Source organism: Pseudorasbora parva, chromosome 8, assembly GCF_024679245.1.
Source record: "Pseudorasbora parva isolate DD20220531a chromosome 8, ASM2467924v1, whole genome shotgun sequence".
Taxonomy (NCBI): domain Eukaryota; kingdom Metazoa; phylum Chordata; class Actinopteri; order Cypriniformes; family Gobionidae; genus Pseudorasbora; species Pseudorasbora parva.
Window position 1 is genome coordinate 47,361,240 of NC_090179.1, and position 16,716 is coordinate 47,377,955.

The following is a 16,716-nucleotide window of genomic DNA, read 5'->3' on the forward strand; positions in this document are numbered from 1 at the left end:
TCATTCTTTAGCTCCGCCCACACGATACGCCTGGTCATTCTTTAGCTCCGCCCACACGACACGCCTCGTCATTCTTTAGCTCCGCCCACACGATACGCCTCGTCATTCTTTAGCGCCGCCCACACGATACGCCTCGTCATTCTTTATCTCCGCCCACACGATACGCCTCGTCATTCTTTAGCTCCGCCCACTCGATACGCCTCATCATTCTTTAGCTCCGCCCACTCAATACGCCTCGTCATTCTTTAGCTCCGCCCACACGATACGCCTCGTCATTCTTTAGCTCCGCCCACACGATACGCCTCGTCATTCTTTAGCTCCGCCCACACGATACGCCTCGTCATTCTTTAGCTCCGCCCACACGATACGCCTCGTCATTCTTTAGCTCCGCCCACACGATACGCCTCGTCATTCTTTAGCTCCGCCCACACGATACGCCTCGTCATTCTTTAGCTCCGCCCACACGATACGCCTCGTCATTCTTTAGCTCCGCCCACACGATACGCCTCGTCATTCTTTAGCTCCGCCCACTCGATACGCCTCATCATTCTTTAGCTCCGCCCACTCAATACGCCTCGTCATTCTTTAGCTCCGCCCACACGATACGCCTCGTCATTCTTTAGCTCCGCCCACACGATACGCCTCGTCATTCTTTAGCTCCGCCCACACGATACGCCTCGTCATTCTTTAGCTCCGCCCACACGATACGCCTCATCATTCTTTAGCTCCGCCCACACGATACGCCTCGTCATTCTTTAGCTCCGCCCACAATACGCCTCGTCATTCTTTAGCTCCGCCCACACGAAATGCCTCCAGGCGCTCGTTTTTTTCCGGAAAGACTCGGTACAGCCCATATTTCTTTTATAAATATGATAAAACTAAAGACTTTTCGGAGATATGAAGGATGCAATACTACTCTATAGGTACTCAAGATTGACATGAGATTGACTGAAACTGAGTGTTTCACCCCCCTTTAACTGCTTCTCTAAATGAACTTCTGAAAAGTGCTAGAACGAAATACTTCTCTCAGCTAATATCCTCTAATAAGAAAAACCCCAAACTCTTGTTTGATTCCATTAACTCTATTGTTTCGCCATCTGTCCCTCCAATTGCAGTTTTCTCTCCATCAGACAGTAATGTATTCCTTAACTTCTTTGTTGAGAAGACTAGGGATATTAGAGTTAGTATCTTACCTCGACCTGCCCGTATAAAGGCATGTATCTTGGCTCCTTCACATCCGTGTTTCTCCTTTAAACTAGTGACATTGCATGAGGTCACCACTCTGCTAGATAATCTGAAACCTACTTCCTGTCACAGTGATGTTCTCCCGATTATGCTGTTTAGGCAGGTTTTTGATAGCATTGGCCCCTGTGTTGTAGAAATTATCAATACTTCTCTTTTAACTGGTGTGGTTCCAAACTTTTTTAAGCATGCTATTGTTGAACCTGTTCTTAAAAAGCCAAGTCTAGACCCATTGAAACCAATGAATTATAGGCCAACATCCAAACTCCCCTTTATGGCTAAGATTCTAGAGAAAGTGGTAGCAGAGCAGCTTACGACCTTCTTAAAGATAAATGATATTTTTGATAAATATCAGTCAGGTTTCCGTAAAAACCATTCTACCGAAACTGCATTAATTAAAGTCTCGAGTGATATTTTGATATCAGCTGATTCTGGGAAGCATACAGTATTAGTTTTACTGGACCTTACATCTGCCTTTGACACTATTGATCATAATATTTTGATTAATAGACTTCAGGATCTGGTAGGGATATCTGAATCGGCTATAAAATGGTTTACCTCTTCCCTTTCTGGTAGAAGTTTTAGTGTCTTTATCAATGAGATCATGTCAGATACTGCAGGTTTATTGAGTGGTGTACCTCAGGGCTCTGTCCTGGGACCGATTCGTTTCCTGCTGTACATACTAGCGCTAGGACAGATAATTGGCCAGTTTACAGATGTTTCCTATCATCTGTATGCTGACGACATTCAGTTGTACTGCTCTTTTAATCCTACTGAGTCTTCTTTAATCAGCTCTCTGAGCAGTATCAAGCAGTGGCTAAATGATAACTCTTTACTTCTGAATTCAGCTAAGACTGAAACACTGATCATTGCCCCTGAGCAAAGCATCTCTCAGATTAAACAACATATCGGTGCCCTAAGCTCGTCTGTCCAGCCGAGTCTTAGGAGCCTAGGTGTTGTTTTTGATTCGGCCATTTCCTTGGAGAAACACTTTCTCCAAGTTTCTTTCAATTAAGGAACATTTCGAAAATAAGAGCCTTGGTGTCAAAGGCCGAATTGGAGATGATCATTCATGCTTTTATTTCATCCCGTTTAGACTATTGTAACAATATTTTTATTTGTCTAAATGAGAAAGATTTGTGTCACCTCCAGACTGTCCAGAATTCTGCTGCAAGGCTTTTAACCCACACCGGTAAAGGAGCACACATCACACCGATCTTAGCTTCCCTTCATTGGTTACCAGTGAAATTTAGAACGCATTTTAACATTTTGGTTCTTACTTTTAGAGCCCTACGAGGACAGGTGCCTTGTTACATCTCTGAGCTGTTACAGCTGCGTACGTCTTCACGTAGTCTAAGATCAACAGCTCAAAGATTTTTAGTTGCCCACACATTTTAAAACAAGAGGGGACCGTTCATTTCCAGCTGTGGCACCTAGACTGTGGGATGCATTGCCTTCTACCTTACGCTTCCTGGACCTGAACATTTTAAAACACAGTTGAAAACTCTTCTATTTAAAGAGGCTTTTATCTAGAGTGTAGGGTTTGGCTGTTCTTTTGTGTATTTCAGTTTATTTTAATTTATACTTATTGTTTTTGTTACTTATTTTGACTAGAACTGTAATGTTGTGTATTTCCTCTTTTTGTTGTGAAGCACTTTGTGATTTTTATCTATGAAAAGTGCTATACAAATACATTTTACTTTACTCGCTCGCTCGCTCGCTCACTCTCTCTCACACACACACACACACACACACACACACACACACACACACACACACACACACACACACACACACACACACACACACACACACACACACTCTCACTCTCACTCACAGACTCACTCAAACACTCACTCACTCACTCATACTCTCACAAACACTCACTCCCTCACTCACACTCTCTCTCTCTCACTCACTCAAAGACACACACGCACACACACACACTCTCTCACACACACTAATGTCTAAGGGTGTGTGTGTTTGAGCCAATGAACTTCGCCACCTGAGGGAAAGACAAAGATGATGAGATCCGACCTCTGAGGGGATCAGCACGATGATTCGATCACACACACACACACACACACACACACACACACACACACACACACACACACACACACACACACACACACACACACACACACACACACACACACACACACACACACACCGTTCATCCAGCCCCACAGAGCGACAGTGACAGTCCTCTATCAATACAATAAGTGTGTGTGATTGAATTGTGTGTTTAGACTCAGTCTAAGGTCACCGTTCTAACAGCACAACTAAACGGCTTATGAAGGACAATCCGCACACACACACTTCGACACACACTCAATATTATTTTCAAATCATAAAAGCTGCATTTACAGTAAATAAATCATTTGAAAACGAAGCAATCAAAATAAAGCACATACTGAATATTAATTAAATTATAAACCTGGGGTTTGCTTCTTAAATCATTAAAATCTAGATTTTAAATAAAATAAATAAATGAAAACAATCAAAATAAAAGATAAAAAATAAGTCATGCTAAATTAAAATAGTTTAAATAAATAAATCCAAATAAAGCACTTCCTAAAAAATGATTTGAAAATAAAAATATGCAAAATAATTTTTTAAAACTATAAATATATCAAAAAAGTTAGTAAAAATGTATTAAATCATAATATTTTCTAATTAAAATAAATAAATGCCAAAAAAACCTTTTTAATTAAATAAATCTAAATTAAACACTTACTAAACATAGTAAGTGAACTTATTTATAGTAATTTATTTCACTTACTAAAAATTTGTTCCATAACAAATAAAAATATTACTAAAAAGAACTTAATCATAAATATGCAAAATTCAAATAAACAATATATTTCATAAAAATGCCAATATTTTTATTATAAATAAATCTAAATAAAACAAATACATAAATAATTGTACTAATAATATCCAAAATTAAAAAAATCGTACTAAAGTGAACCGAATCATATAATAATATGCAAATCAAATAAACAATATGTATATAAAAATATCAAAATAAAGTTACAAAAAAATTATAAAATGTTCAAATTAAATCATTTTAAAATAAAAACTTTTTTTTTCAAATAAATAAATCCAATAAAACACTAAAAAAATTAAAAAATAATAATAATTATATATATATATATATATATATATATATATATATATATATATATATATATATATATATATAAAATGTCAAATTGAAATAAATAAATACTAATAAAATCTGAGTGTGTGCTGAGATTTGACACACAAAAGTGTGATTTACACATGACATTTGCATATTTGTGTTGTTTCTGGTCAAACACAAAATGTGTGTTTTTGTGACATATGAGGACCCAAATGTGTATAATGCCATGGGTATGACACAGGTATTACAGGAGAGGGTGAAATATGAGGACATTACCCATGGCCCCACTTTACAAAAGGCTTATAAATCACACAGGAGGAGTTTTTTTGAGAAAGTAAAAATGCAGAATGTGTGTGTGTGTGTGTGTGTGATGGGTAGGTTTAGGGGCAGTGTAAGGGGATAGAAAATGCAGTTTGTACAGTATAAAAAACATTACGCCTATGGAATGTCCCCATATGACACAAAAACAAACGTGTGTGTGTGTGTGTCTCACCTCATGTTTCTCCTGAAACTCAGACATGTCCATACGGATGAAACCCTGAGGAACAGACAGACAGAATTAAGTAATTTGCCCTTCACAATCAGCTGATTATTTCACATGAAGGTTTATTTATTTAATGACTGACCTTCTTAATGTCTTTATGCATGTATCGCGCCACCTGCTTGGCCAGCTCGGTTTTACCTAAACAAACAGCATACATTTACTTGCATCCATGCAATTAATTTCATCAAACAATAAAAACGTCACAATGGTCACATGAGACCCATAATTAATAATACTAATAACTTTATTTTATATAGCGCCTTTAAAAGCATCTTCTCAAAGTGCTGAACATGAGAACATTAAATCATAACAAAATATAACTATATATATATATAAAGAAGTACAGAAATAAAACTTAACAAAATAACATTACATAAAAGCTTCCCTAAAAAATAATGATTTTAAACTGGATTTAAATTATGACGTGATTTTGTCAGGATGACTACTAGAGAGATGTTGTTTATTTTTCTGGCGTCTTGTGGCACGTGTGTCCATCATCTCTCCCTCCCTTTATTCCTCTCTCAGGGTAATGTAGTCTACGAGAGTAAATATCGCTCTTATGAATTTTAATAAACGCATATATGGTAAGTGGAGGGACTTGTTGAATATTGATGGTGTGTGATCAGACGTGCCGCTGGCGAGGACCAACGTCTCTTCATCAATCAAAGCGCACGACACAAACACTTCCCCCAGTCGATTAATCGCAGTATTTTAGGACTATTTGTTTTGTATTGCAACACTATTTTTAAATAAATAAGCTAGTAAGCTTCAAAAAACTAAGACACATTAGATTTAAAGGTCTTTAGTGAGGGGATTTCTCTTTTTATCACTCCATAAATCAGAAAATACTGTTAACAGAAAGGAAATAATATGTTTTCTTTTTTTACCATGTTTTAAGGAATAAAATGCTATATAAACCAAGCAATTGATCTTATGAACAAACCCTTCACTACAATCCTTCAGAATATAGATATGAATAAACCTCTAAGTTTTGGTGTGTGTGAGTCAATGTTTGATTTTAATTCTCATTTATCTCTCCATGAATCAGAAAATACTATCAAAATAAAAAATTACCACGTTTTATGGAATAAAATATTATAAAAACAAGGTAAATTATGTTATGAAGAAATCCTTCACTACAATCCTTCAGAATATAGATATGAATAAACCTCTAAGTTTTGGTGTGTGTGAGTCAATGTTTGATTTTAATTTTAATTCTCATTTTATCTCTCTCAACGAATCAGAAAATACTATTCAAATAAAAATTCACCACGTTTTAAGGAATAAAATATTATAAAAACAAGGCAAATGATGTTATGAAGAAATCCTTCACTACAATCCTTCAGAATATAGATATGAATAAACCTCTAAGTTTTGGTGTGTGTGAGTCAATGTTTGATTTTAATTTTAATTCTCATTTTATCTCTCTCAACGAATCAGAAAATACTATTCAAATAAAAATTCACCACGTTTTAAGGAATAAAATATTATAAAAACAAGGCAAATGATGTTATGAAGAAATCCTTCACTACAATCCTTCAGAATATAGATATGAATAAACCTCTAAGTTTTGGTGTGTGTGAGTCAATGTTTGATTATAATTTTAATTCTCATTTTATCTCTCTCAACGAATCAGAAAATACTATTCAAATAAAAATTCACCACGTTTTAAGGAATAAAATATTATAAAAACAAGGTAAATTATGTTATGAAGAAATCCTTCACTACAATCCTTCAGAATATAGATATGAATAAACCTCTAAGTTTTGGTGTGAATCAATGTTTGATTTTAATTTTAATTCTCATTTTATCTCTCCATGAATCAGAAAATACTATCAAAATAAAAAATTACCACGTTTTATGGAATAAAATATTATAAAAACAAGGTAAATGATGTTATGAAGAAATCCTTCACTACAATCCTTCAGAATATAGATATGAATAAACCTCTAAGTTTTGGTGTGTGTAAGTGATGCAAAAGTGGAGGAACAACTCTTTAAAGATATGAACCGTGACTGTAATATACAGATGCAAATAGAGAAAATGCTATAAAATAAACTCTCTTTCCACTTGTCTGAAAGAAGACATGTTATGGAAGAAAAAAAGAGACCACAAAACTGACCAGTGCATGAAAAAAGCACTGGTTTTCTGTACAGAAACTTAAGATGTTGACTGACGTGCGGTAAATAATCATATAAAAGGACTGTAGGACGTAGATTATGCCAGAGGCCTGTTTGACTCCACATGGCTACGGATCTAGTGAATAAACCCATCTCTGAACATCATATTAGACTGCAAATCACACGTTGCAAAAAATGCTTTTCTTATTTAGTATTTTTGTTTTGTTTCGAGTCCAAACATCAAAAAATTCTTAAAACAAGAAGCATTTACTAGACAAGCAAAGGTAATTGTCTTGTTTTGGGGGAAAATAACTCAAAATGAAGAGAGTTTTTGCTTAAAATAAGATAAATAATCTGCCAATGGTGTGAGAAAAATAATCTTAATTCAAAAAGAAAACAAGATTATTTTTCTCACCCCATTGGCAGATTATTTATCTTATTTTAAGCAAAAACTCTCTTAATTTTGAGTTAATTTTTTCCCCCAAAACAAGACAATTACTTTTGCTTGTCTAGTAAATACTTCTTGTTTTAAGAATTTGTAGATGTTTGGACTAGAAACAAGACAAAAATACTGAGTAAGAAAAGCATTTTTTTGCAGTGCGTTTAATGTTTAGCACATGCTTTTATTCTAAAGCACCCTTTAATATGTAAGAAAGATGCTTAGTATTGGGAAAAGGAAGAAGTTACCAATTCCGGATGAGCCCAGGAAGAGGAAGACGAGGGGATGTTCTTCATCATACCAGCCATTCTCCTTCCTCCTAATGGCTGTGGAGAAAAACAGACAATAATTAACTCTACACACAGACAGACAGACAGTAATGACAGACCGGACGAGAGCAAACCCTTTAAAAAAAAGAAGGGAAAGACAAAGACGGAGAGAGAGAGAGAGAGAGAGAGAGAGAGAGAGAGAGAGAGAGAGAGAGAGAGAGAGAGAGAGACAGACGGAGAGAGAGACAGGGCCTCTCTGCACCATTAGACACACACTAATTTCATTACGCTGCTGCAACGCTGGAGCAACTAAATCAGGTTAGAATAGATCCAGCAGAGACGGGCACGATAACACACACTCACCATGGCAACCGGCGAACATGTGTGTGTGTGTGTGATCGTCAACCATCATTACAGCAGGAATATGTTTGTGTTGAGCTGCGCAAAAGACAATCCTTCAGCTCTGTGCTGAAACGTATCACACACGCTTTCTATATAAACTTGCATACACTGCAAAAAATGCTTTTCTTACTTAGTATTTCTTGTTTCTAGTCTAAAATATCTTAAAATTCTTACACTGAGAAACATTTACTAGACAAGTAAAAATTATTGTCTTGTTTTGGGGTACAAATAAACTCAAAATTAAAAGAGTTTTATCTTAAAATAAGCAAAATAATCTGCCAATGGGGTGCGAAAAATAATCTTGTTTTCTGTTTGAATTATGATTATTTTTCTCACCCCATTGGCAGATTATTTATCTTATTTTAAATAGTTATTTTAAGTTATTTTCTCCCAAAACAAGACAATTACTTTTGCTTGTCTAGTAAATGCTTCTTCTTTTAAGAATTTGTAGATGTTTGGACTAGAAACAAGACAAGAATACTGAGTAAGAAAAGCATTTTTTTGCGTTGTAGACTTCTACTGCTTTTATATAATGCTGGTTATAAATACTATAACCTAACCCTTCATTTTTACAATTAAAAAAAATTTATATTAAGTGTTTTGAACTACTATGAACTAACATTTATTTATTCATGATTGAATGCCAAATCAGCAGCAATTGCGATAAACATGGCAATCAACAGTATTTCAATAAAATAAAAAACTAGCTATGATCACAATATCACTTGTTGTTGTCACTATGTTCAGAAAATATCATAAAGAGACTGAAAAAATACATGTTTTAAGAAATAAAAAAATACATATATATATAAAATATAAAAAGAAAAAAGAAATTGCCTTAAAATTTTGAGTTCATTGAAATTTTAGTTAATACAATGAACATTTTTGAGAATCAACAACCTTTATTTAAATATTTTTTAAACGATTTTGTAAGCATATTGGGTAATTGTGTTTTATTTGTGATGATGCAAAAACATGCTAAATAGTGCTATTTTCATGATTTATCAAAAAAAAGTGGTTCAGATACAATAATATTTTTAGTTTCCTTCATTGTATCAACTCAAATTTTTAATTTCATTAAACTCAAAAATGTAAGGCAACCAGGTTACTTACTTTTTAAAGGTAAACCAACAATATTTTTTCCAGTGTATAATCTTTTAAATGTTATATATGATAGAAATTGTAAAATTATTAAATTCAAATGTATCTAATTAAAAATATCAATATCAATGATAGTAAAATAAAACAATGTTTATTACTATCTCTCTTTTTATCACTCCACAAATCAGAAAATACTGTAAACAGACAATTTTTTACCATGTTTTTAGGAGTAAATGTTATAAAAATCAGGCAAATGATGTTATGAACTAACCCCTCACTAAAAATCTTCAGAATATAGATATGAATAAAACTCTAAGTTTTGGTGTATATAAGTATTACCGAAGTAAAGAAACAACTCATTTTAAGAACACAGATTTTAAAGATATACTGAAATACTGATCTACAGATGCAAATAGATCCAAGTTTAATGAAATACATTTTTTCTTAATCTTACTGTAAACTGTTTACTTACTAATAACCTGAAAAAATAATGCACGAAAAGAAACATTTACACACAAAAAATGTCTATCATGACAAATGATACACACACATACACAGCGTCCTGTCACGCCTCATACACACACTGTCCTTCAGGAGACAGAACATTTCAAAGGCACCAGGATGTCTCTCTCTCTCACACACACACGTTTGTTTTTGTGACATATGGGGACATCCCATAGGCGTAATGGTTTTTATACTGTACAAACCGTATTTACTATCCCCCTACACTGCCCCTAAACACACACACACACACACACACACACACACACACACACACACACACACACACACACACACACACACACACACACACACACACACACACACACACACACACACACACACACACACACACATTAAAAATATGAAAACAATCATTCTAATAAAACAGTTACAACTGCAAAAAATGCTCTTCTTACTTAGTATTTTGTCTTGTTTCTTGTTCAAACATCAAACAATTCTTAAAACAAGAAACATTTACTTGACAAGTAAAAGTAATTGTCTTGTTTTGGGGAAAATAACTCAAAATGAAGAGAGTTTTTGCTTAAAATAAGATAAATAATCTGCCAATGGTGTGAGAAAAATAATCTTAATTCAAAATGAAAACAAGATTATTTTTCTCACCCCATTGGCAGATTATTTATCTTATTTTAAGCAAAAACTCTCTTCATTTTGAGTTATTTTCCCCCCAAAACAAGACAATAATTTTTACTTGTCAAGTAAATGTTTCTTAATGTGAAAATGTTTAGATATTTAGACTAGAAACAAGACAAAAATACTAAGTAAGAAGAGCATTTTTGCAGACAGAGACAAACTTAATTCCTTAGCGAATCTGATTTCTAAAATCAACGTGCTTAATATTTGTAATATCGATGCAGTAGCTTGTGTTTAAGACTGTACGTGTGTAACAAAAGAACACGCGTGTGCAGTGATGTACATGTGGCGTAATGCTCTCAGTGTCTCGAGACAGAAGTAATGACATTAGTGAAGATAATAACCAACAATAACCTTTAGGCCCTGAGAGCAAAATACAGAATCAATCCACAGCTTCCTTTGTGTTTGTCATTTCACATTCGTCTTGAGCTCAATGACTGTGTGGAAAAAGACTATCAATGACTAAATATGGTGCAATGTTCAATACAGTTGTAGTTGTCATTGTCTATAACGACATGATCCACACATTTATGATGCATAAAAAAAAATATATATTGATGTTTTTTTTGGGGAATAAGGTTATGATGACGGAAATCTGAACACAGCACCAGTCAAAATATTTCTGAAAGAGTCACTTCTGCTCATTTATCTGATCATAAATACAGTAAAGGAGTGAACTATTACTCCAGTGTAAATCAGCTGTTCTCTCGCTCCCTCTTCATATATATATATATACACACACACACAATCACCTAAAGGATTATTAGGAGCACACACTAATACTGTGTATGACCCCCTTTCGCCTTCAGAACTGCCTTAATTCTCCGTGGCATTGATCAACAAGCTGCTGAAAGCATTCTTTAGAAATGTTGGCCCATATTGATAGGAGAGCATCTTGCAGTTGATGGAGATTTGTGGGATGCACATCCAGGGCACGAAGCTCCCGTTCCACCACATCCCAAAGATGCTCTATTGGGTTGAAATCTGAGGACTGTGGCTGCCATTTTAGTTCAGTCAACTTATTGTCATGTTCAAGAAACCAATTTGAAATGATTTGAGCTTTGTGACATGGTGCATTATCCTGCTGGAAGTAGCCCTCAGAGGATGGGGACATGGTGGTCATAAAGGGATGGACATGGTCAGAAACAATGCTCAGGTAGGCCGTGGCATTTAAACGATGCCCAATTGGCACTAAGGGGCCTAAAGTGTGCCAAGAAAACATCCCCCACACCATTACACCACCACCACCAGCCTGCACAGTGGGAACAAGGCATGATGGATCCATGTTCTCATTCTGTTTACGCCAACTTCTGACTCTACCATCTGAATGTCTCAACAGAAATCGAGACTCATCAGACCAGGCAACATTTCTCCAGTCTTCAACTGCCCAATTTTGGTGAGCTCGTGCAAATTGTCGCCTCTTTTTCCTCTTTGTAGTGGAGATGAGTGGTCCCCGGTGGGGTCTTCTGCTGGTGTAGCCCATCCACCTCAAGGTTGTGTGTGTTGTGGCTTCACAAATGCTTTGCATCCCTCGGTTGTAACGAGTGGTTATTTCAGTCAAAGTTGCTCTTCTATCAGCTTGAATCAGTCGGCCCATTCTCCTCTGACCTCGAGCATCAGCAAGGCATTTTCTCCCACAGGACTGCTGCATACTGGATGCTCTTCCCTTTTCACACCATTCTTTGTAAACCCTAGAAATGGTTGTGTGTGTAAATCCCAGTAACTGAGCAGATTGTGAAATACTCAGACCGGCCCGTCTGGCACCAACAACCATGCCACGCTCCAAACGGCTGAAATCACCTTTCTTTCCCATTCTGACATTCAGTTTGGAGTTCAGGAGATTGTGTTGACCAGGACCACACCCCTAAATGCACTGAAGAACTGCCATGTGATTGGCTGATTAGATAATTGCATTAATGAGAAATTGAACAGGTGTTCCTAATAATCCTTTAGGTGAATATATAGTAAAGTGTGATTTATTCCTGTGATCAAAGCTGAATTACTCCAGTCTTCAGTGTCACATGATCCTTCACTAATCATTCTCATATGAGGATCAACGCACATTTATGATTATTATCAGTGTCGGAAAGTTTTTAAGGAAACCGTCATACCTTTTATTTCTCAGGATTCTTTGATGAATAGAAAGTCCAAAAGAACCGAATTTATTTGAAATAGAGTCTTTTGTAGCATTATACATATTTACCGTCGCTTTTGATCTATTTAATGCGTCTTTGGTGAATAAAAGTATTAATTTCAACACTGATAACTGATTAAGAATTCAGCTATAGTTTGTTTTAAACGTCAATATGGTTTATCAATTTTTATTTCAGTTTCAGTGTTATTTTAATGCATCCACATAAACTAAATTAGTTTTTTTTATTTTAGTTATAGTTATTTTAGATCATAAAATTAAACTAAATTAAATTATTACTTTTTAATAAATTATTTTAATTTATAATTTTTTTTACATTTTTATTTATGTTTGAGTTAATTTAGTTTATTAGAATATAAACTAAAAGAAACTATTTGTTCAGTTTTAGCTTTAGTTATTTTAGTACATAAATGAAACAAAGACTTTTAAAAAGAAATTCTACTTAAGTAAAATTGTTTTTAAAGAACAAAATGCTATAAAAATCAGGCAAACAATGTTATGAACAAACCCTTCAGTAAAATTAAACTAAATTATTACTTTTTTTACACTTGTATTTCAGTTTGTTTGTCATTTCAGTTTATCAAATTAAACAATATATATATATTTATATGCTTTCAGTTTTAGTTTAAGTTAATTTAGTGGATGAATATGAACTAAAATAAATTGTTTTTTATTTCAGTTGTAGTTTAAATTAAACTAAATAAAATTATAACTTTTTTACATTTGTATTTCAGTTATTTTAGTACATAAATTAAACTAAAATACTTTTAAAAAAATCTCTACTTAAGTAAAATTATATTTTTAAGGTATATTTTTATATCTTCATGATATGTGAAAATTCGAATCTACTGACGCAAATAAAACGCACCTTTCGTTTATCTTACTGTAAAACTGCTTACTAACTAATAACTTGAAAAACTGATGAAAAGAAACACAAAATGCACATTTAATTTATGTATTTTAGTTCATAATGATACTAAAAGAGCAAGATTTCGACTTAAGTAAATGTTTACTGATATAAAATACATTTATATATATATTAACATTTTACTAAAGTCGAAAAATGTATCATTTAGTATCATTATGTACTATAAATTATAACTAATTTCCAAAGCAATATTTTTAATTTAGTTGAAGTTGAAGCACTAAAAATAACAACAACTAGTAAATAACAATGATAAATAAACTCAACAAAACAGCTAAAACTTTAACAAAAATTAAAGTGAACGGAGAAATGTATACATTAAAAATCTAATTAAAGTGATACTAAAATAGCAGTGGTTGTCTAATGCACAGCCCCAGATCTTTGAGATATATGATAGAGTGTGTGTGTGTGTGTGTGTGTGTGTGTGTGTAATGTCTGTCTGTGACTCTGCCTGATGTATTCACTATATCAGCTCTCACAGATCAATAATGCTGGTTTTATCACAGTGCTGATGGGATCCAATTGCTTTCGGGACAATTTGCCACGGCAATAACTGTCCATTTATCAAATCAGAGGCAGAGATTCGGCTCACTGAAGCATCACTGAAACTCTGCTGAGATCTGCACACACACGCACACACACACACGTTTGTTTTTGTGACATATGGGGACATTCCATAGGCGTTATGGTTTTTATACTGTACAAACCGTATTTACTATCCCCTTACACTGCCCCTAAACCTACCCATCACACACACACACACACACTCACACACACACACACACGCACACACACACATCTATTCAGACCAGCACATAGTGACCACCTAGCAACACCCTAGCAACCACTTGACACACACACACACACACACACACACCTGATCGATAAACAACAAACATGTGTTCAGTATTTATTGGCAGTGTATGTTATTGTGTTTTAACTCATATCTGTCTCTCTGTTTGTCCTGGGACTCGTAGAGGACACACACACTCACACACACACACACACTCACACACACACACACACACACTCACACACACACACACACACACACACACACACACGCACAGAAGAGAGAGAAAAATCAAAGATATGAAATTAAGTAAGAGCGGAAATGGCAAACATGAGGACTGGAGAGAGTCAACTGAGCTGCTGGAAGCAGAACGACGCAGGAAGAGATAGAGAGACGGTGGAAGGACAAATAATCGAGTTAAGAGGAAACTCAGCAGCAGCAGCTGTAACACACACACACACACACACACACTGATTCGCTCACTCGTACACACACATGCGCACACAGACAGAGTCACACTCACGGACGCACACAGTCACTCCTACACACACACTTGCTCGCACACACTCTCGCACACACACACACTCGCTTGCACTCACTCTCGCACACACACACACACCGGCTGCACCCACAAGCACAACAACAAGTAGAACTAACTCAAACTTCCAAAAGGAGCATTTGCTAAAATGCATACCCAGGTGAAGACCACACACACCCACCCACACACACACACACACACACACAGCTGCTGCTGACCTGTGTGAGGACCATCATGCACTGGGGCAGATGTTTGTGTGTGTGTGTGTGTGTGTATACCTGATTCACTGGGGCATGTGTGTGTGTGTGTGTGTGTGTGTGTACCTGATGCTACGGTGTTGATGGCTCCCTCCTGCCCAATGATGTGCTCCTTCAGTCTGCGCTCCAGAGGAAACCTCCTCCGCTCCTCGGCCTCACGCTTACGCTGCGCCTCCGCAAACTACACACAACACACAACACACACACCTTTAGACAATAGTGTGTGTGTGAGAGAGAGAGTGTGTGTTGTGTGTGTGTGTGAGAGAGCGTGTGAGTGTGAGAGAGTGTGAGAGAGCGTGTGTGTGTGAGAGAGTGTGAGAGAGTGTGTGTGTGAGAGCGCGTGTGTGAAAGAGTGTGTGTGTGTGTCTGTGTGTGAGCGTGTTTGTGTGTGTGTGAGAGAGCGTGTTTGAGTGAGTGTGTGTGTGAGAGAGTGTGTGTGTGAGAGCGCGTGTGAGTGTGCGTGCGAGAGGGCGTGTGCGTGTGAGAGAGCGTGTGTGTGTGAGAGAGTGTGTGTGAGTGAGTGTGTGTGTGAGAGAGTGTGTGTGTGTGTGTGAGAGAGCGTGTGTGTGTGCGTGTGTGAGTGTGTGTGTGATGCCCTGAAATATATAACAGTGATACAGGATCACCTGCAGTCTGTCAAACATAATTCTCGGCTTCCAGTCGTCACTGATGGTGTTTTTAAATCTCCTTCAGTATTTTCATCGAGAGCTTCGACTGCAGTCAAATATTTATTCTAGTTTTTATTGTATTTTCCGTTTCAGTTTTTATAAGTCAGAGTTTGTTTTAAATGTCAGTGTGTGTTTTATTAAGTGTTGTGTTTTTCACCTTGTTCTGCGAGTCCTTCAGCAGCGTTAGCATCTCTCCCTCTTTAGCGTAGGTCAGCGGTGTGTGTCCCAGCTCGTTCTTCTGCAAGGGGTCAGCACCTGCACAGGGGAGAGGTCAGAGGTCAGGGGTCAACGTTAGGCTCCGGGGTCAAGCGTTTGTCCCCGGTCAGGGGTCTGAAGTGTGTCGTGAATGGAGCTCGGGCAGGGGGTCTTCAGCGCACCGGCTGCATCCGGACGGAGTGTGCGTGTGTGTGACGGAGTGTGTGTGTGTGAGTGTGGGCATGTTTTTGTGACATATGAGGACCCAAATGTGTATAATGCCATGGGTATGACACAGGTATTACAGGAGAGGGTGAAATATGAGGACATTACCCATGGCCCCACTTTACAAAAGGCTTATAAATCACACAGGAGGAGTTTTTATGAGAAAGTAAAAATGCAGAGTGTGTGTGTGTGTGTGTGTGTGTGTGTGTGTGTGTGTGTGTGTGTGTGTGTGTGTGTGTGTGTGTGTGTGTGATGGGTAGGTTTAGGGGCAGTGTAAGGGGATAGAAAATACGGTTTGTACAGTATAAAAACCATTACGCCTATGGAATGTCCCCATATGTCACAAAAACAAACACACGTGTGTGTGTGTGAGTGTGTGTGTGTGAGAGTGTGTCCCCTGTGGTGATGATGTCACACTGTGATGTTTAGCGCTGCCTTTTGCCCTGACCTGCCCTGCATAAACACGTGCCGATACAGCAAAAAAAACCCAAAAAAAAAACGCATCTGTGTGATCAATAATCATGTTCAATAATTAAACCGATC

At 36.5% G+C, this 16,716-nt stretch overlaps 1 protein-coding gene across 1 annotated transcript in view; it reads right to left on the bottom strand.

Moving 5' to 3' along the window:
- The window catches only part of LOC137084923 (mitochondrial disaggregase-like), a 71,839-nt gene that overhangs the window by 18,941 nt on the left and 36,182 nt on the right, over nt 1–16,716 (bottom strand). Inside the window, exons 6-10 of the mRNA XM_067451479.1 lie at nt 15,911–16,008; nt 15,152–15,266; nt 7,742–7,819; nt 5,017–5,072; nt 4,884–4,928 (exon numbers count right to left, since the gene is read on the bottom strand). Of these exons, the coding sequence (XP_067307580.1) occupies nt 4,884–4,928; nt 5,017–5,072; nt 7,742–7,819; nt 15,152–15,266; nt 15,911–16,008 (392 nt within the window). The remainder of the gene's footprint in view (nt 1–4,883; nt 4,929–5,016; nt 5,073–7,741; nt 7,820–15,151; nt 15,267–15,910; nt 16,009–16,716) is intronic.